This window comes from Cystoisospora suis (genome assembly GCF_002600585.1).
Source record: "Cystoisospora suis strain Wien I chromosome Unknown contig_5707, whole genome shotgun sequence".
Classification (NCBI taxonomy): domain Eukaryota; phylum Apicomplexa; class Conoidasida; order Eucoccidiorida; family Sarcocystidae; genus Cystoisospora; species Cystoisospora suis.
Window position 1 is genome coordinate 1 of NW_027158497.1, and position 20814 is coordinate 20814.

The window sequence follows — 20814 nt, forward strand, 5'->3', positions numbered from 1 at the left end:
CGACGCAACAAGCGTAGTCGCTCGGTAGCGACAGATCACTACAGTCTTAATCCAGATCCCGACGCAACAAGCGTGGTCGTCGCTTAGTCGTGACAGATCACTACAATGTATACGTGCAGATATGAATGCTATCTATGTATATGTGTCGGCATATTTCTTGCGTTGGGTCACTGGAGAGCTAGTACCCGCTTCATTATCACAAACATGGCTACAAAATTTTCTCTGTGTTGAAGTGTGTGGAAGACGTGACTAAACTTCCTCCCTCCGGACGTGAAGATGCTCTCGATCGACAAGGAGATATGAATGGTGGAAAGAAAGATAGATAATGAGATAAATAGCGCATCGACAGACAAATAAATAGGAAGAAAAAAATTGGCGATAGATTGCTTTGATGGTTCCTCGTTCGGGTATAAAGATGGATCGGTCGTACCTTTGTATCCCATTGTCTTCAGAAGAGAAGAAGAGGAACATGATTTCAATGAACAAGTAAGAAATCATCCCTTCTTCCCTTTCTTGCTTTATCTTTCTCTCTCTCTTTTCATTCTCTCGTTCTCGTTCTGACCCGGCAGACACAAAACATATCATCCTTGCTTTCTCTTTCTCTTCTTCCTTTCTATTTTCTGTGAGCTTTACACAGAGAGAGAGCTATTTCTTCCCCGCCCACCATCAGGAACAAGGTATACATGTTTGGTTAGAAAGAGGGAAGAGACGTAGTAAAGCGAGACGAGTAGACTTTTCTCTGTCTTGCTGTGTTCTCGATTCAAACCTCCCCGGGCATGTTGGAAGAAAAAACCAGACTGGAGAGAAGATATTGGAAGTTCCTGGCTGGTAAATAAAAAGAGAGACGAGCTGGAGAGAGAGAGATATAGGCAGATGAATGGGTAGCTGGCTGAGGAGATGACAAACAAGAACAAGAAGAAAGGAAGCAAGAAAGGATCCCTCCTTTTCTCGTTCTTTTTGCTTGGCTCTTAAGGAAGTTCTTCATTTTTCACTTTTCTTCACTGGTTTTCTGCTGAATGGTCGATCGAGATAAAGAGAAAAGAAAACGAAGGACTTGGCGGAAAGGAAGGAAGGCTTTCACTACCCGGCGAGGAAGACGAAGAACCTTCTTCTTCTCCCGTCCTCGTTCCTCGTTCTTTTCATGAAAGGAGGCACATGGTTACTTTTTTCTTCTTTTTCTTCCTTTCTCATCTTTTCACTGCATGTTTACGGAGCCGGACGTGCTCCTATCTTTCCTTCTTTCTTCTATTTGTTTCTCAATCTTCTTCTTCTGCTTGTGAAGAAAGGTGACGGAGGAAGATTAGAAAGACAGACGGGACGGCTAGAGAGGGAAGGCAACTGAAAGAGTATTTCTTTCCCCCTCTCTGTTGTTTTGTCTATCATTTCTTTCATGTTTCTTTCTTTTATCAACTGTATCTTCGGCTTCAATGCGTTACATCCCAAGAAGATTCCCCATACTTTTCGGCTGGATGTCTTCTTTCTTTCTTTCAGTCCGTCGGAGAATTTGAGATGAAGAGAAAAAGAAGAAGATAGAGGATAAAGATCTTTGTTTTTCTTTCGTCGTACTTTCCCTTCTTCTCTCTTTTCCTCGTCTTCTCACCCTTCGTTTTTTTTTCTCTCCTTTCTTCCAAGAGCGTCGCGCTGTAGTTCGACTGTTTAAAAGTGTGAATGAGCGCAGTCTCAGCAGCAATAGTGTAGTGCTGATACTGAAGAAGAATTGTATTTTCTATGATAACAGGAAGCTGTTTTTCTTCCTTCCTGTTTTTCTTGGCGTTTTCTGGAGAACCAAATGGGGGGGGGAGATCTCTCATGTTTCTCTCGCTCTTCTCCTTCTTCATCGCCATCTCATCATCGTTCATCGTCTAAGGAATGGATGAAGAGAGGGAAACACAAAAAAAATAGAACAAGAGTGTTTTTGTGTAGCTTATCCCCCCCCCGTGAGAATTCTTCTTCTTCCTGTATTTCTTCTCTCTCTTATTCTTACAGAAGAATCAGTCCAAGAAAAGGGAGGAGGCAAGGCAGAAAAGAACGTCTCTTCTCATTCACGTCGTTCGTCTTCGTCATCTCTGTACTCCTGATTTCCCGAGAGGCTTCTCCTTTGGTTCTTCTCTGTCGCACAGCTACAGCTCAGCCTTCTCAATCCACAACGCCATGTCCAACCACCTCACGTGACGTCTCTGCTTCTTCCTTCTCTTCATCTTCTTCTCGTTCATCATCTTTCTCAACTCTTCAGATGTCTTCTTCTCCCTCTTCTTCTCTTTCTCATCTTCATTCTCCTCCTGCTAGTCTTCTACTCACAATCACCGTAGCCTTGCCTCAAGTTCTGCCTCAGCAAGAGCACCCTTCTTTTTCTTCTTTTCTTAAGATCGTTAGTGAAGAGAAAATAAAAGGACAAGAGACAAGTCTCGCTCTTCAGTCTCAGCAGAACCATCTGGGGAATCATACAAGAGATGCAAAGAGAATAAGACAAGATCATCATCATTTATATTCCTCTTATCATGGTACACAAGGAGGAGATTCTCCTGTGCTCTCTTCTCCTGCTTCCGCTTCTTCCTCTTCCTCTTCTGGGGATATCATGGACGATGAAAAAGTAGACATACGACGGCATCAAGAAGAGGCTCATGAGAGGAAAAGAAAAGAGAAAAATAGCGGGGAGGAAGAAGAGGAGGAGGAGGTCAAGCAGAAAAGGAAGAAGACTCCTGCTACGGAGAAGACTGCGACTCCTATTGCACGCCTCCTGGGAGAGAGAAGAGAAAAAGAAAAAGAAGACGACCAAGAGAAAGAAGGGGCGGTAAAAGAAGAAGAAGTAAAAGAGAATATGATTTTTCCCCTTGAGAACACAACACATGAAGAAGGGGGAAGATATCGTCTTCCTTTCACGTCATCTTCTCCACTCCATCTTTCAAGAGGTTCTTCTTTTTCTCCTTCTCTCAGCGTTGCTCATGCTCTTTCTTCAGATGGCCAGATTTTAACCTTTGATACTCTTGTTACAGTAGGAGAGAGAGAAGAAGAAGAAGAAGAAGAAGAAGGAAGTTCGGATGTGAAGCTTCACTCGGATGCAGAGAGGACGAGGAGAAGGAGGAAGAGAAGAAGAAATCAATACATTGTCACTCACGGAGAAAGACGAAGAAGAAAAGGAAGCCTTAGGAGACCTTCATCATCTTTATCTTTTTTTTCTTCGTTAAGATCTTCGCATGAGCGAACTTCTTGTTTAAGAAAAGCAGGAGGAGGTCGAGGGGGTTGTCACAACAAGAGAGGAGAGAGTGTCGTACTATCTTTATCTTCCAACAGAAAAGTTGAGCTCTTTAGTGTGGCTATACTTACATGCTTGGCTGTATGTATTTGGATGGCCTATCGACGTGTCACGTCAAGATTCCAACAAAGGAGAAAGATCATTCGTTATCATCACAACGACCAAGATGTCTCTTTCTTCTCTCTTCCACATTGGATCAAGACGAAAAAAGGCAAAGCCACCTCAACTCTTTCTCAAGACGTCAATCCCTTATTCATCTTCAGAGAAAGTAGTTTTCTCTCTGCCTCTTTTTTGGCTGCGTTTCAAAGAAGTCTTCAGATGGTCTCTTCATCGTCATCCTCCCTACCATTATCATCGCCCAATTCTCTTCCTCTTCTTCTCCCTCTTCTTCCGCGTCTATGGCAACTTCAAGCAGTTGTCTATGATTTCCTTTCTATTGTGTGGTTAGGGTATTGTCTTGTTCATCTGCCTTATGAAACAGGTTTATCTTTCCTCTTCTTAGCCCTCACTGCGAAAGTGGCGCGAGTCTATCGTCCTCTCTATCCTTTTCTTTTCCAACCTCTCTTGCAAATTTCATACATCGGTGTCAAAGCAGCAATGGTCATGGGGAATGAACGCGCTTTTGTGCTAGATACTGTCGGGTCTCTCGGGAAGAAACTCTTCCCTCATAAAGTCAAAGCTCTTGACTGGACGAGTCTAGATCTTGAAGACCGAAACGACAGCAACCACGACAATTCAAAGAGCATCACAAATACAGACAACTCAAGGAGAGAGAAAGGATCCTCTTTTCAATAAGCATAAACAATTAGATTCTTTTCAAAAGAGATAGATTAAAGATAGATAGGCGAAGATGGAGTGAGCTTGTTGTCATTCAACTTTCATGGTCATTTATAGAACTGGAAGGATCGCCAGATTATCATGATAATGATGCAGGACGTTTATACCTTAGTTGCGATCGTAGTCGTAGTGCAGAGACGTGTGGTATAGAAGAAGTTGAAGAGAATTCGTCTATTTGTTATATTTCTCTGCTTCTTCCTTTCGTGTCATATGAAAGATGAGATTTGGAAAGACGCCTTTCTTTCTTTCCTTCATTCACTCTTCATTCGCTTGTTTTCATATATCGAGCTTGCATTTACAGGTTGGTAATTCCTTCTTTTTGAAAGAGGAAGAAAGAGAAGAAGAGAAAGACGGAATAGAAGAAGGGAAAGAATGACAGGGATAGAAGGAGAAAGGAACGGAGAGTCCGTTCAGTCAGTCAGGTATCTTCTTGTGATGTCCGTGCGATATGTGTGTGCGTACAAGTAGAATTACATATATACATGGGGTGTACAGACAAGTGAGTCTCTCTCAGACATAACTCTCTTTTCTCTCTCCTTTCTTTGTGAGGTCTCTCTTCTCTTTCTCTCCTTTGCTCTACACGTGCATGTCTACGAAAAGGAGAAAAGGAAGAAGACGATGACGAGTCGAGATTTTCATCCTAACTCATAAGGGTGACGGTACCAGCTTAATGTCACAGAGAGAGAGAGACTGCGAAGCAGAAGAAGAAAGTGGTCGTTTCTTCTTTCTTATCTTCATCTTCTTCCTGTGTTTCTGCTCTTCTAAGGTGCCGTCGATTATATGCGAGGAGTTGTCGAAAGAAGGATGAAAAGAGTGTACAAGAAGAGATAGAAAGGAACTCGATGTTTTTCTCGGGCCTTGGTGTCTCTTGTGTTCTACTTCGAAACGAAACAAATAGTAAAGAAGGGAGGCAGAAGAAGAATTGAAGAAAGAAAAAGGGCGATTCGTCTTTTCTTTCCAGTCTTTTTTCCTTTGGACCTCCGCAGAAACAGAGAGGGAGTGGTTTGGGCAGATACCGTTCTCTTCTTTCTTTGAAAAAGATCACACTACATATCTATATATGTATACATAAGACCACATATATATGTATGTATATGCATCGATACTTCGAGATGTACAGTATGTCTACGTCATATACATCGAGAAGATGTACTGTGGTCTGTGTTAAACGAAGAGAAAGAGGGGCTATCTGTACAGCAAATCTCTCTCTCTTCGTATGCGTTTCATGGGTATATATATAGAGAGAGATGGATTCCGTATGTGTATGTGTGTCGAGATCTACGTGTGAAACTAGACGTGTAGCTGTACCGATGCCTATACAGGTATCAGTACAAGGGTGAGTATCGATTTGATGAATCGATTGTGCAATTGACCGCTAGTCCGATGACGGCTCCATCGTAGATATGCTGTCTTTTGATGGAAAAAAGCCAGAAAACAACTCAATCAGAAGACTTTTAAAAAGGCATTTCTCGTTTCTTTTTTTCTCAGAGAAGAAAGAAGGAACAAAGAACAAACCAACCTCAAATAGATTCATGATAACTTTTCACCACCACTTGTTTGAACCAAACAAAACGTGTCCAGGGGTCCTATTTGAAGTGTATGTACAGCTCCTACTATGGAGTGGTAGCCAGAAAAAGAAAGGTTTTTTTGCTGGAAAGCGAATCTCAGTGAAGCCGGTCTTTCATTTGAATTTTTCCTTTCTCTTTTTTATCTCTCTCTAGATCAAAATGAAAAGGCTTTGTTCACTTGTTTGCAAGAACATTCCGTCCTTCTTTGGGACGTATGACGAAGAAATCTTTCATATGGATGCTTACGTTGTGGTTTTTTCTTTTTTTATAGAGATGTCTTTCCTAAAGGTGACAGAAAAGGTTTGTCACGTGAATGTATATACACCTTGTGTTGTGTTCTTCCTTCCGAGTTCCTTTTTTTTTCGCTCCCCTCAGTCTTTCCCAACTTCTTCCCCCGTCTTTTGAAAAGACGTTTGAATCCGTCGTCGAAGAAATTTCTTGTTTCACATCACTCCTTGTCTCTCTATCTTTCTGAATTTCCTATCGACTTCGTTTCTCCCCTGTTTTTCATCATCCCCTCATTCCTTGGCTTCATATATCAAAGCAAGTGGTGTAGTCATGTTTGAAAAAAAGTAGATACCTTGCAGAGACACCTGTAGTCCCTCTCCCGTCTGAGGAGTGAGGTTTCTGACCACGCAGACATACAGGCCTTCCATGGGGGGGGAGCCGCTGACGTGAGGATTAACAGGGGGCATGCATCCGTGTTTTGAATGATAAGTAGGACAAAAAAGAGCTGAGCAAGAAGGGAAGTGATACAGAAGCAAGAAAGGAAGATGACTGCATACACACAACCTTCGCGTTCCTTTGTTTCTTATCAGAAGAAATAAGCAACCTTGTCTCCCGGGACTGCTCGACTCTTAAAAAACAAGAGAATCTAAAGAATGACTAGCCACTTCAACACGGTGTGTGAGAGACAGGAAGTAGAGCTAGGTCGATATCTTTCTTGTGCGGGTGTCTCGCGAATACACAAGCAGAGGAGAGAGGTAATCAGGGTGGAGGAGGGATTGATGTAGCCAAGTGAGTTCGAATTCAGATGAAAACAAAAAACCTGTTTGTTCTCTTTGTCTTCTGCGCTTGAAAAGAATGAATGGCATTGCAACCTCCATGAAGCTGAACGAAACCTCGCATCAAAGTCATCATCGCTTCAGGTTCGCTTCGCTCGTTTCTCTTCCTCTGTCTATGACATTCGAAGAACGACCATCCTGACTTGGTGACAAGAATTCTCAGTTTATACCACTCGAATACCTATCCCCTTTCTCGATCTTTGTTAGGCGACCGAATTTGGACACATCCCTCTGCGACGAAAGTAAAGCAGATCTTTCTTGTGTCTCGGCTTCAAGAGAAATCTCACATCAGACAGCTCTCAACATTCTCCGTCCTCTCTCTCCTGTGTTCTTTCATGGACTTCCGTCAAACAAGAGCTTTCTGAAACTGCAGTTCTTTTATCCGCTTGTAAGGAGGTGAAGCAAAATTCTTATCAACTGGAGATCCCTAGCCCCAGTTCTGGAGAAGCAAAAAAAGAGGAAGTCTAGGAGTCTCTTCCACTTTTTCGTCTACCTTCTGCTGTCACCGTCACTTACTATGGATTGCATGCAGCAATGGAAGGACAGAAAATCTCGATTTTTTAAACATGCGAGTGGAGAGTGCCGAAGAGGCTGAAGATACACATATGGAATGGATGGATTATTTGGTCCGGGAAAAAAGAAAAACGACCGGAGGAATGAGAGAAGGATTAGAAAGAGAGGTAGATCTGCATGGAGACGGCTGTTCATTTTGACGCACATGCACCAGCACCGCGCTCATCATTTAGCGGTATACGTCTGTCCAGCAGATGAAGTTCATCAACTTTTCTGTCCTTGCTGGAGTCCTAAGTCAGTGGTAAGGATGACGACAATACCAGAGGAATATTTCCAAGAAGGATGAGGACTTCGTTATTGCGCGATTGGCGAAGAAATGCTTCTTGAGAATGGACGTTTCTCCAAAGAAGCTTCGGCCTATCTACCGTCATCACCCTTGCGGTGTCTACAAGCTTCCTCGTTTCCTTTTGAGCTGCTTTCTTCTTTTTTCTGACCTCCTTCTATCAAATCAAAATCTCTCCATGCATGCAAGCGTCCTAGCAGGGAACCTCCCCGTTTTGTTACCTCGTCCTGAGACAGAGAATGGCAAAAGTCACTTGGCACCGACCTCCTCGCCCTCATTGCAGTACAAGCCGGTGCCTCAGCCGCAACCTGATCTGGAGCCTCTTCGAGAAAGACAAGCCCGTGTTTATGTTGGGTCGTACGGTGTTTACGAAGACTATGAGGATATGAGTGGAAATTTTGACGAGGAGTTACAGTTACCCGAAGGCTTTGGCTTCTTTTCACGACCGCAGCATGACCATAACGGTGTGAAAGAAAACAGGACTTCCTCAGGATTCGCAGCGGGTAACATTATCGCTGATTCTATACTGCGGCAGAGGAGATCGGGATCGCCCGTTCCCCGGGAAAATGCAAAGCTACCCGTGTCGCCATCTCAAGAGTCGTCTTCGATTGCTCCCGAAGACGGACAGAGACCCCATAACCAGGAAAAACAGTCAAGACAGCGCAGAGAAATCTCGCAGACTCTTACTGGCAACATCATTGTTGAGGATTATCTTTAGGTTAGGGTTGTCTAGTTTTGCCTGTCGGCTGCGTTGCCTCCTGATGTCAAACGATGAAAGAAAGGAGAAAGAGTGAGAGTGGCATCGAAACCTGAGAACGCAAGAAAAGCAGACGCATGGTTTTCATTTTGACGGGCCAGTCCCCATCTCTGTCCCTAGTATGCCTTGCTCCTCCGTGGGTGTTCCTCTTTTTTTCCCAGTTTTTGCGTATGTTGGATCGCAGCGTATCCCCTCGACCCTGCGTCGTTTTTTTAAGCGAACTAGGAGGTCAGCCGTGGGAACTTTTAGCAAAGCTCTCTAAGCCTCTGTGTAGGATCTAGTAGAACTGACAATGCGGGGAATTGCAGGAGGAGGAAGGGAGACAGCGGCGGCCATATGACCTACGCGTCGCCTAGAACTCCTGCGCCATAGAAAGCTTTGAGGGAGATGGAAAAGTAGTGCCAGGGTGACTAGAACTCCCAAGAATGTGACGGGGGGTTTGCGAATACAGCCGAGCCTACATTCCTTCTGGATGTACTCAAATTTGCCGCTCCCCCGACACACGGGAAGGCAAGATGGTAAAAACTCATTAAAACGAAACCACGGTCAGCCTTGTATGCGGTGGAGTTGCTCTACGTGAGTGACTAGAACCGCCTTCCGGGAGTAATCAGTCTCCTCGGAGACTCTTCGTTCGTCCCGAGGCTGACTTCGAGGAGTTTTGAGTCCGTTGCACAGCCACGCACGTACTGCTGTTTTCCATACCTTTCAGAATGCTGGTACATATATTTTTGAAAACACCTCAGCTAGAATAACTCGTTGAAAACTCGCGAAAGATCATTCGGAGTCTCCCTGGCGCCCACGCCAGGAAAAGCTTCATGATTAGATGAGACAGACCAGCCTCGTCACCCTACGGGTTAGGAATGAAGAGCGTGCGGATCGGTTTACCTTTCAGTGTTTCTGCCTCAGAAGTGCCACCATCAAAGACGAGAGAGGAGAGGGGATGATTCTCTTTCTGGAGAGAACCTAGAGGTGTCGCAGTGGAGAAGGGTTTGTTTGTGTTTTAGCCACCGAAGGTTTTGGGCGTGATCGGCCCGTTTTTCTTTCCCTCTCTCGTATCTACTCTTATACTCTTGCGCCATTCTTTCCTCACTGTCTTCTCGCGAGAAACGGACCGCATCTGTCTCGCCTTCTGAAGGGTGGGTAGCTGACAGCAAAAGATCTCCGTCTGCCCTGATCTTTCAAGCAAAAGACCCGCTGTTCGGTGGAAGAAGACCGAAAGAAGAAAGTTATTTCACCCAGAAGTCCATTTTCCAGATGGGAAAAATGCGATTCCGACTGTATTAAGGAGACTGCAGCTGACCTAGGTAAGTGGTGGAAGGTGATAGATACCTCAGTCGGAAAAGCATGTCGTTGAGCCGCACGCAGTGTTCCCGCAGCGTTCCTCTTATAAACCTTTATGGAAACTGGGCGCATGCCCTCTTACGAGAGAGAGACGAGGATGTTCGATGACACTCTATTACTCTTCTTGGCAGTTCACTCGCAACGTCGCCATACCGGCCGAGGTAGTCGACCGAGTGTCTGCCCGTTTCCTGACTAGTTCCAAGAATGCGGGGATCTCCACACCTGGCCGCTTATGTCTATCTGATTGAGTTTATTGCTTACAAGCAAAACAATTCAGATGCTACGTACAAAAGATACCTAGAAAAAACAACAAATGCAATCTTCCACCCTCTTCTGGTCCGGAGAGATATTGCCTCGTCCGATCTTTCAAACTAATGTATGACCCGTCCACACTCAGTGTAGTCTAGGAAATTCAGCTCTCGGGAAGAAAACGAATACGTATAACTTCATTTCCCACGCAGGTTAGGTCTTAGGCTGCGGCGGTGTAGTATTCGAAGTTCGCAGAACGGGAGCTTAGGAAAGATTTTCCACAAGAAAACCCCCGGTTGCAATTGTCTACTACAGTTCTTGTTCTTTTTCATCACTTCTCTTTACTCTTCACCCTTGTTCAGTCACTGTGCAACCGCCTTCTTTCTTTCAATTCCTTTTGACGAAGACCTGCATTTCTCTTCTTAACTCATCACTTTCCTACAGAATCGAGTAACAACATCCGAAAAGGACCGTTCCCTCCTCTACACCGGTACATGCGGCAATGGGACAAGGTGTTCGGCGTCCGTCTTCTACGACTTACTTCTCTTCGGGTCGATCGTTGTTGTTGTTGCATACTGAGAGCGAGTGCTGAGTGGGTGTCAGGAGACGTGCAGAACGGTCGTACTCCAGAAGTGAAAAGGTAGCTGAGTGTCTGAATGTACGAGTAGAAGAGAACATAACGAATAATAGAAGGGAATAATGTTCTTCTAGAGGAAGTCACATCAATATCCTTATCGACTGGTAAAACTATGCGATATAAGCTCTCAACCGATCATCACTCACCACTCGCCCCCTCCACTGTAGTCCGGCACAGCTCACCGTCATTGTCTCCTTCCTCGGATAGCGTCCATGCCTGGTCCTCGTACTCAACGGGCGTTGTCTCCTTAGGAGACCAAGGTGGCTAAAAGAGAGAATTTGTGAATAGAACAGCAGATACGTTCTGCTTTCCGGACAGGCTTGATCGGGATGCCTACGGCCTCACTCCGACTCCCTTTCGTATCCTCTCCTTCCAGGTGTCCTTTATCTTCTACTAGTTGTTTGCAGTCCGGTCATGAGAAAGATAGGTAGGGGAGGCCATTTCGCCTCTGATGTATCTTTCCGGAAAAGAGAGTTCTTTTTTGGCTCTGAAATCCTAAAAAGAACTAGTTCACTCCATTTGGACTGAGTACGCGACAGGACGTCTATTCCTTCTCTTGACAAAAAGAAGCCTCCTCGCAGGCATGATCTTCAAGCAGTCAAGTCAAACCTTGGCCGGCGGTGTGCCTCCTTAAACCTTCCCTCGCTTTCGATTCATTTCGCAGGTTATCTTGTGTCATTTGAAAGTTTTGAAAAGTATTTGGTTTGTCCGTGTTGACTCTCTTCCGTCTCAACAGCAGTCGGGCGGGTCGTTCTCTCCAGTTTTCTTCCGCTTTTATCGATGAACCCGTCTGAGAGCTACGGTGTTTCTCTCTCTCTCTTTTGCTTTCCGGAACTCACCTGTACAGGGTCAGCCATACGAGGGACGTAGAAGACGTGTTTGTGTAGAAAAAGAGCAACAGCGAAGAAAAGCCGAAGTCTTCTCGTGTTTCTTGGTTGCGTGTCGTTCCTTCACACCCGAGTCGGGATACCGATCTTCTCTCTGTTATGTTGCCCCCCTCTTGGTACGGTATCAGAATTGTCTCTTCTTACACAAGGTTTCCAAGAAAAAACAAGAGTAATAAGAAGAAAGAAGATTTCTTCTTTTTCTTCTTCTCGATTTCTGGGATGTATCAGGAAGTTCATTCTCTGACGAGAAAAAGAGAACAGAAACGCGGCGTCGTTAGAACAAGGTCCATGTAAGAGTCTCTGTTTTCTTCCTGTCTACAGCTGTATACACCTCATAACAAGGAAGCCATAAGCGTGATCGGTAGGTAGACCTTCAAGCAGAGTCTTAACGACCCCTTAGTAACGAAGAAGACAAAGAAGAATGGTTTTTCGTAGATTTATGTTCAAAGGCAAAGGACGGAAGAAAAGCGTCATTTCTTTCCGTCTCCTTTGAAACCTGTCGTGACACATACGGACCGCAGCGAGAGAGTGTTGCTTGTTTTGTGCATGTCCATACATATGTTCAATCGATACAGTAAGTCATCCGTCCCTCTCTCTCTTTTCTTTCTTTCCTTCCCGGGATTCTTCTTCACTTCCATAGTCTACCATGGTGCTGTTATCGTCAACTTTTCGTCCTTAACAAGACTTCTTTCTTTCTCTCTCCCTAGCATGTGAGCGCTTTCATTCTAAAGAAGAAGAAAAGATGAAAACTCACGACTTACGGCTATCGCCAAAGATGAACTCCCCTACCAACTTTCTGGCTCTGTATAGGTGTCTCGGCCCCCCTAGGGCAGTCATCGTGTTCCAGTCCATTCTCTCACTCTCTAAGAATCTCTCCGTCGCCTCTTCCTTTTTGACTTCTACGAGTTCAAGTCGTCTTTCTTCTTCTTGCTCTCCTGCACCTGGTTGCTCTCCTCAATTTTCTTCTTCCGTTCTGCGGCAATCGATCTTTCTTTACTTCTTCTCTGTCATCTTTATCCTGAAAGACGTCTTCTCTATCTTACCTAGAAAGGAAGATATCGACTACTCTCCATCTTCATTGCTACCGAAGTCTTACCTTTGGTCGGGCACCCATCCTATTCTCTTATCTTCGTCGTCTTGTTCTCCCTCTTTCTTCTTTCCGCCTTCTCAAACAACGTCACGTTCTCCCTTACCTGAGAGAAGTCTGAATAAGAAAGATCAAGAGGTCTGTCTCACAGGAAGAAGAAGAAGAAAGTCCCATGAGAAGGACGAAGACACGAAAGACCAAGAAGACGACGAATCTTCATCTTCTATCTTCTTCTTTACTTCCTCCCCCTTCTCAAGTTGTCTCTCGTCCCCCTCTCCTTCGTCGTCTTTTTCCCCGTTCTTTTCTTCGTCTTTTCTTCCAGGTATTCTAGCTAGCGAAGCTGTTCATACAGAGCCAAGCGATCCGCATCACGCAGGCCTAGAGTTTGATGATGTCAAGAATCTGAAAGAAGGCCCTCGTCAAGATCGAAAAGAACGTTCTTTTCTTGAGCCGTTGTCTACTCATCTTCATGAATCCCTCAGTCTCTCTTCTTCAGACGTAGAAGGAGAAAAGCATCTCCATGTTTCACCCAAAGAGGGCGGCGGTAAGCATCTTCTTCATCCTCTTCTACACAGTCAGAAAGAGAGAGATAAGAGCCCAAGACCTTCACTCTCTCTCACCCCTTCACAGGAGAAACAAGAACAACAAGGAAAGACAGAAAGTCATGAAGGAGAAGGGAGGAAAGAACAAGAAGAAGAAGCAGAAGTAGGGCAAGAGGAACAAGTCAAGAAAAGACGTCAGGGAGGAGAAGGAAGAGTTGAGAAGAATCGCGAAAGTTACCTATCTAGAGAGAACAGCAGTAGTAGTAGTAGTGATGGCGCTGGAAGCACCGTCACAGCCATTGGTGTAGGTTTGGTGTCTCTTCTGCACAAGGGAGACGCGAAGGTATCTTCAGTAGTCAGTCGGGGAAGGGGAGAACAAGGGGGAAGAGGACGACGGGGTGAAGAAGACGAAGGACAGAGAAAAAGAAGAAGAAACGAAGGGGGCAACGAAGAAAGAAGAAAGAATAGAGCTGCCGAGAAGATGAAGGTTGAAAGAGAAGGAGAAGAGCAAGGTAGAGACGGAGGAGGAGAGGAGTATAATATGAATGCAGAGAAGAAGAGCTTTACCAGTTACCCTAAACACCATATCATTAGTGGAGCTGGCCGGTATGAAGTGGTTCTCTTGAAAGAACGTAATGAACATCCCTATCATGTAGCTCCACAGAAAGATGATAGAAGGACTGACAGCAGCAGCACCGAGGCTTTTTCCCGACTTAAGAAAAACGACGACGAAGGCGGAGGTCGTCGTCGTCGTCGTGATCATGAAAGAAGTCTTTGGAGGAGGAGGAGGAGAAGAGAAAGAAGGAGCAGAAGAAGAAGAAGACAATTCGGAAACAAGATACTTGAAAGACCAGGGAAGGAGAATGGAACGAGGCACAGGAAGAAGGAAAGACAATCATTTGGGAAAGAAGATGATGAATCTGTATTTTCATCTTCCCATCTAATAAGACGCCGTTTTGACGGAGCGGGAAGATTTGAGAGAGGTGTAAAAAAGATCAGAAACACAGTTCTAGAGAGTTTAAGTTTATTCTCTAGTATCCTCATCAGAGGAAGAAAGAAGATTATGACCGACTTCGAACTGTTGAGTCAAAGTGACTCGACTGGTGGTATGAAGAAGGAGAAGAAGAAGAAGGAGAGGTTAAGAAAGACACATGTGAATGAGAACAGGACGATCAGAAAGACTGAGGGAAAGAAGAGTGGAGATTCAGACAGAGACGTCGATGAAAAGCATACGATAGAGAAGGAAGAAAAAAGAGATACGGGGCGTGATGTACAAACTGAAGATGGCTACGAAGATGATCAAGAGAAAGAGAAAAACAACCTGAAAGAGGACAACAACAGCATAGTCAATCGTGGAGAGATAGGGAGAGGATCGCACTACCATCTATTATGTTCTCCAAAGAAACTCAACGTCCATAGACTGGCACTTCATCGTCAAGTTGCCCGTTCCTTCCTTGCGTTCTTTGCTGGCGTTTTAGTTGTATTGGTCTATAGAACATGGCAGGATAGACAAGAAGTCGCGCTCTCTCCTTTGTCTGATGCAGCAGCCCCCCCACGTCCAGTCCTTCTAGGAGAAAAGAATGGTGCCATAAGATTCCGTCTTCGTTTCTCCCGCAGAGATTATCCTTCTTCTTTTCGCGTCGATGAGGGAAGAGGAATAAAAAGACTTGTTAGAGGGAACGCTAACGCAAGAAAAGACAAGGGAATGAAGGAAAAGAGACACAACAAACAGGAAACAAAGAAACCTGGTGACAAACAGGAAGGAGATCAACCTATTCTAGAAAGCAGGGAATTCACTCTTATTACATCTTTAGCTTCCGTCCTTTCACTCGTGTCTTTCTCACGCTCTTCTCCTACTTCATCTTCCTCTCCTTTCCAGTCAAATAGATTCATCACGGCTCTTTCTGTTGTCCCGTGTTCTTCTCTATTGTCTCGGTTAACACAGAAGGTGAGTTTCTCTCAACTCATAACTATTATACCGGTCGTGATCTTCTTGATGACGTTACCCGAAGCTAGTGTGGCACCAAGAAGTCTAGTGAGCTTCGCACTTCTTTTGAATAGGTTGTTCAAGCAGATGTCTCTCGAGCATTTTGATGCAGCAATGGCCGCCGCCTCTCTAATCGTGGCGCTGGAGTTTTGGCAGGAGAATGGAGCTTGGCTTATCTTTCCCGCTGTCTTTGCAACACTTTTTGTTGCGAGAGTTATTCATCGTCAAGTTCAAAGGTGAAGATGAAGAAGAGAACGTGCAAAGGAAACATACAGGTTTCTTTTTGGAAAAAAAAATCTGAGGAAAAGAACAGGAAGCGCGCATACACAGATGTCATGAGAAGAGTTTGCCGCTCACATGAAGGGAATCAGGTCCTTGTGTGTGAAGCTCTTCTTATCGCGCGCAATGGAAAAAGCAGTTGTTCCTATGTACGTCCAAGTTTGATGCCGCTACAGAGAAACAGTGTTTTCTGTTTGCAACATTTCATTTCTTTGTCAAGTATAACAACGGAGACACTATGGGGGGAGGACACTCCCGCCCGTCTCGTGTTCGCGCCCATAAGCTGCGGCGTGACACCTAGGAGTATACCACCGCGCCGTGGGTGCCAACTATCATCTGCTGTGACGTTGGGCTGGCAGCGTTAGCACGTTTGGCTTGAGTTCGGTAACGAGGTCCCCCAGTCCGGCAGCTTGCGAGATTGAGGTAGAAGAGTTTATGTAGTCGGAGTGCGTCGGTAGGCCACTTCTACTCCCACACCCGAAGTTACTAGACTGATCCTACTCCTCATCCGCTGTTCACCGATCTGTGTCGGGTCCCTTGCCAGTTACCCACATTACACGTAGAGTTGTAATCCTCCCGGACCCGTGTACGTGCTTTCATACTCCAGCTTTCCCTGCTCGTCACCTCCCGGTTTCGTGCGTCGCGCCTGGCGACAATGTGCCGCCCGCGGGGGTACACACCCCTACTCCCAGTCGACGCCCTGGGTTAGCGCCACCCGGAGATAGCGGGAGTGTTGCTTGCTGCCCCCTTGTTGGCACGGGTCAAAAACGAGTCCGAGAGCACTTTGTGAACAAGTATAGGTGCAAGTGCGTCAGATGCTTGCACATCGTGGCGAAGCACATACTTCCTCCCTTCTCTGGTACCTGGGACGTCCCTTGTCGCCACTTCGAGCCGTGGACTAAAAGCCCCTGTAGGGAAACCTTTGAGGGCGCATTCCACAATCCGAAGGGCATCGCTTGGATTGAAACAGCCCTGCGCAAGTAGTTACCGCCTTCTTCGCCTTGTCCTCTCCGGCCATGGATATCTGCCGGTAACGGGAAGCATTGTCCCCTGCTGAAGCAGGTTGCTCCCCGAAGGGCTGCGAGGGTATCATCAACGTGCGGCGCGGAGTATGCATCTTTGGCGGTAAGCCGTTTCAGACGCGTGTAGCTTACGGAAAATATCCACGACCCATTATTCTTTGGGAACAGTCATTACCGCCCTCGCCGAAGGTGAGCTACCGGGTTCAATGACATCTTGGGCGACCACTTTCTGCATTTCGGCATCCGCTATATGCAGGGGTCTGTGGAGCATGGCTCCGCGTCTCCCGTGTGCACGGTGGATGTAGTGCTCTCTACGCTGGAGATGTCTCCGAGAAGTGGAAAACGTCCCTACACCGTTCCACAAGACGAAGCACCGTTCTCTATTCCTCCCCTGGTCCGCAGGAACGGATACGCTGTCGGGAAGGCATCTGCCTTCCAGACGATCTCCGACACTCCCTTGCGAACTCCTGCCCTCATGGTGCTCTGCTCCTGTTGGCGAGGAACGATAATATGTTCTGTCCAGTCCGTGCGATGATAGCAACGTTCGTGATTCTACATGGCCCTTGGGTACCGGTTACATACCAGGAGCGTGGTAGGCGCTTCTTCTGCATACCCATGCGGCGTGATAAGCTTTCGTGCCACCGCCCCCGGCCCGTAGAAATTCGCACCGGTAACGGGCGGACGGATCTTTGTTGTCTTCGTGCTGCGCGAGGGGTAATCACCGCAGATGCCGCTTTCAAGAGCCCTTTGCCTGTTGCCCCTTCTAATACCGGCACCGTAACGTCCGGGAAGCTGGTGAGCCGTCCCTAATCTGTGATAGTATCAACCGCAATTAGCGAGCTAATCGAAAGGCAAGGCGGACTTTCACGTCTCTCGCTCTACTGTCGACAAGGGAGACTGCCACACTGGAAGCAATTGGTCCTTTGCGCAGTAAGGGCTCGCCGGACGCCAGCAGTGGTACTTCTTCTGACTGCCGACTGACTTCTCGCGTCTTGTAGTGTCCAGCATGTTCAAAACATGACTGCGAGACCCTGCAGTTTCATCGCCGAAGCTTGCCCTAATCTGCTCCGCTAGCCGACAGCATCTTCACCCTGACTCCATCGAAAATTCCCGAAATTGTGGCAGTCAGCCGGAAAGACTGCCGGCGCTGTGCCTTCACGTAAGCTAGGGACTTGCCCCGCCCTCCTATGGCGCACGCGAGCGAAGCCTGTTTGGGGATCTCGCTAGGCTCCAGATTCTGTCTGCTCGGTAAGCAGTACTCTCTAGTCCTCCAGAATGCCTTGCTGGGTGAAGCACGACGGGGGCTTCTAACAGCCCGACGCGCTATACTTTGTCCACGATTCGTACTCCCTGAACGTTAATTTCTTGCTGCATCCTTGGCTCTCTTGCCTATCTTACGCTACCTGCACTCGCAAGCGTTACGGCCGAAGCCCTGACAGTCGCTGCTTCGCGGCAGTCTCCCGTGGTTCCTCTGTCGCGCTTTAACCTGTTCTGGACCTCCGAACACGTCTGCACGGGCTTGACACTGTCTAGGGTAAGGTTCACGTCGTTTGCGCAAGCGATCACATGATGGGAAATTCGGGGTGGCAGGGCTGCGAATACTCTCTCCGGATGGTCGTATCGTTCCATATGAAAGCCGGATCCCCAAGCGTCTCGCGCATCATTCTTCGGAGGTTTCGCAACCCCAGCAGATATCCCCGCATTTGAGATGGTTTCATCCACATCTTCTAGAGATCCTCTAACCTTTCTGCACAATACACTGAGGGGCCGCCATCATACGCCGGGCGATGTACGATGAGGTGACGTCCCAGCCGTCCGTACCGGGGACCTCTTTGAGAAAGAGAGAGTAAGGGGTTACCATGATATCGGCCAATCGGGTACTTGAGCAGCACCTTAATCTTCCATTCGTCCTCGCGGCACCTCGGTCGCCGGAGCAGGACACGGTAGGTCGAGGAAAGGAGAAGGATAAAAAAGGATTCGTCTTATTCTTCCTGAGGACGGTTTGTGCTGTCACTGCGTAACTAAAGTGGAACTGTGCAGCCCGTCGCACAGGCGGGAACGCAACATGTCCTGTGCAACCAGTGATCGCCCGGGGCGAGAACGGAGCCCCCCTCGTGCCCGAGGAAGCTCTTAGTTTCGAAATATGCTGTTTCTAGTGCCTAAAGAGCAGGTGTGATCAGGGTAGGAAACAGAGTAGCCGTTGTGGCAGTTCGGGACACTGGCGGACCTGCAGTGGTGTCGCTGGTGCCGGGTGCGCAAGCAACCCACATGTGACCCGGCGCAAGCTCTTCAACTTCGAGTCTGATGAAAGAGAGACTGACTCAGATGTTGCCAAAGAGCCGCGATGCCATGCGGACGCCAGGAGACTACGGGACGAATGCAGACGCACCGAGTGACGACTTAGACGCTCAGCGGTTGTTCACGCGTGGCAATCTGGGTAGAGCCTCAAAGTGTCGAACCGCCATGAGGACACCCAGTAACTGGCACGGAAGTGAGAATGCGGGTAGCCCCACTGTGCCCTGGAGCTAGCACGAGGCGAACTAATAGTACCATTTTTCCGATAACGAAAAGTCCAAGAGCGATGAGCCCCGACGCAGACACCCAAGAGCTGACCATGCAGGGCAGCACCGGTATTCGAAATGCCAGCACGCCATGGGATACTGAGGCGCTGGGGACATAGGGCGGTAGGGGTAGTTCAACAGGGCCGAGCTGCTACGATGACACTCGTGAGGGGCCTCATCTGAGGGATGTGCTCAAACGAGACGAAATCTCCCGACTGCTCTGCACCTGCGGAGAACTGATCTGTAGAATGTCGTAGGTATCCGAAGTCTCTGTCATTTCTTCCTGTCCCGACACAGAAACGCGAGTTCGGAGGATGGCAACAAGGGAGGGTGCCAGCAAAAGGTGAGGATTTCTGGGAGCTCACACGCCCATAGACCGTTCAGGTATCCGTTACCGGACAGTAGCTTGTGCCAACGGGGTGGAGTCCCTGACCGAGTACCGTGGCCTGACGGACGGTGGTTTGCGATGGGTGGGCAACGGGATGGGGAGTCTCGAAGATAGGGGAGAGGAGAGTTAGTGATGATCCTCTTTCAACGGTTGCCTCCTCGTTGTGTTCGGAGTCCGAACTCCCGACCGTGAGCTAGTCTTCTTGGCTCTATAAAAGTAGGCTGAAACCCACGATGAATCGCAGTCCGAAGCCACATCGCCGTTACGAGGCGGCACAGTACAAACCCACCGGCCCTCGTGAGCCGGGAAACGTTTCAGGCTGAAAACGAGAACCAGGGAGTTACTGTTGGAGTTTTCACAACTCCCTCAGCTCTCTGTACATCTCAAAGCAACCAAGGACAGTGGCGGTCGGCCCCTCCTCAACTGTACGTAAGAGAGCTGAGGTGTAATGAGCAGCAAGGTAGCCTACCTCCACTACACTCGACCTTTCAGTGTAACTGAAAGAGAGACCATTTGCCTGGGTTCATTCAAATCAAGACAAAAGTCTGTTGTTTCTTTTCCTTCTGTGCATAACCTCGGCTTCTTCGGTTGTCTCTATCTTCTACCTTGTTTTCTTCAATTCATCTGTATGACAAGAAAATAGAATGCTCTTGCGCTTCTTCGTTCTGCAGCAGATACTCGAGCCCCCTACTATTCGTCTATTTATCTACTACACTCTCTCTTCTACCTTCTATAGTCACTCGCTCATTCAACCAGTTCTCTCCTCTTTTTCAGGAGGTCTCTCTCTTTCTCTTCTTCCTAGGAGGCCACTTTTCTACCCTCTAGATACGTGACATCACGCAGTTCTTCTCTCGCGGAGAGGCTCTGTTGCCCTAGACTGCTCCCTGACCCTTGTCTTTTGTAGCGTCTTCTTTTCCTTCCCCTCCTTCTGTTGCTATGTTTTTCTTCAGTAAGAAGACAAGATAAATTCATGTTGTCCACTCTCTCTCCCGCTCTCTCCCTAGGGATAAAGAAGAGTCCCCAAGTTGCAGGCAGTATCGTCAAACTTGAGCCTAAGAAGAAGAAGAAGACGATGATGAACTAGTTGTGCTCGTGGAATGAAAAGTTCTTCTTCCCCCCTGTGGTTGCTGTATTATAATTGGGAGAGGTCGAGCTTGTCGAAGAAGCTCACCGAAATGAAGAAGATGATCTAGACCTCTCACTTCTTCAGATTGCTGCGGTATAGACACTAAATGAAAAGATAAGAAGAAAGAAAGACACACAGGGAGGGAGAAGAGACAAGAGAATGGATGGAAATCAACTGTAAGAAAATAAAAAAGGTGTACTTGTTGTCAACTGCAGTAACGATCCCCATCTCTGACACTCCACGGTAAATACAACCTATCTATCTATCCAAAATCTATCTTTAATCTATCTATCTATCTTATATCTATCTATCTATCTATCTTTAATCTATCTATCTATCTATCTTTAATCTATCTTTAATCTATCTATCTTAG

At 46.9% G+C, this 20814-nt stretch overlaps 3 protein-coding genes across 3 annotated transcripts; 2 read left to right on the top strand and 1 right to left on the bottom strand.

Annotated features, from left to right (window-relative positions):
• The first annotated feature begins 739 nt into the window (after positions 1-739).
• Positions 740-8826, top strand: CSUI_009514 (uncharacterized protein). Its single transcript, XM_068069629.1, has one exon. The coding sequence runs from the start codon at positions 1790-1792 to the stop codon at positions 4046-4048; it is 2259 nt and encodes a 752-aa protein (XP_067918393.1). The 5' UTR covers positions 740-1789; the 3' UTR covers positions 4049-8826.
• A 1613-nt stretch (positions 8827-10439) lies between these two features.
• On the top strand, positions 10440-15517 carry CSUI_009515 (uncharacterized protein). The gene has a single exon (XM_068069630.1). It carries the CDS (start codon positions 12192-12194, stop codon positions 15303-15305), a length of 3114 nt encoding a protein of 1037 aa, XP_067918394.1. The 5' UTR covers positions 10440-12191; the 3' UTR covers positions 15306-15517.
• A 4198-nt stretch (positions 15518-19715) lies between these two features.
• CSUI_009516 (arsenite-activated atpase family protein) lies at positions 19716-20554 on the bottom strand (the record flags this gene model as incomplete). The annotated part of the gene is made up of 1 exon (XM_068069631.1): positions 19716-20554. A coding segment is annotated over one exon (186 nt), but the record flags the coding sequence as incomplete, so codon positions are not given.
• Positions 20555-20814: the final 260 nt, after the last annotated feature.

What these genes read in the sequence shown, in the direction of transcription:
- CSUI_009514 (XM_068069629.1), top strand. Translation starts at nt 1,790, where the DNA reads ATGGGGGGGGGAGATCTCTCATGTTTCTCTCGCTCTTCTCCTTCTTCA.
- CSUI_009515 (XM_068069630.1), top strand. Translation starts at nt 12,192, where the DNA reads ATGAAAACTCACGACTTACGGCTATCGCCAAAGATGAACTCCCCTACC.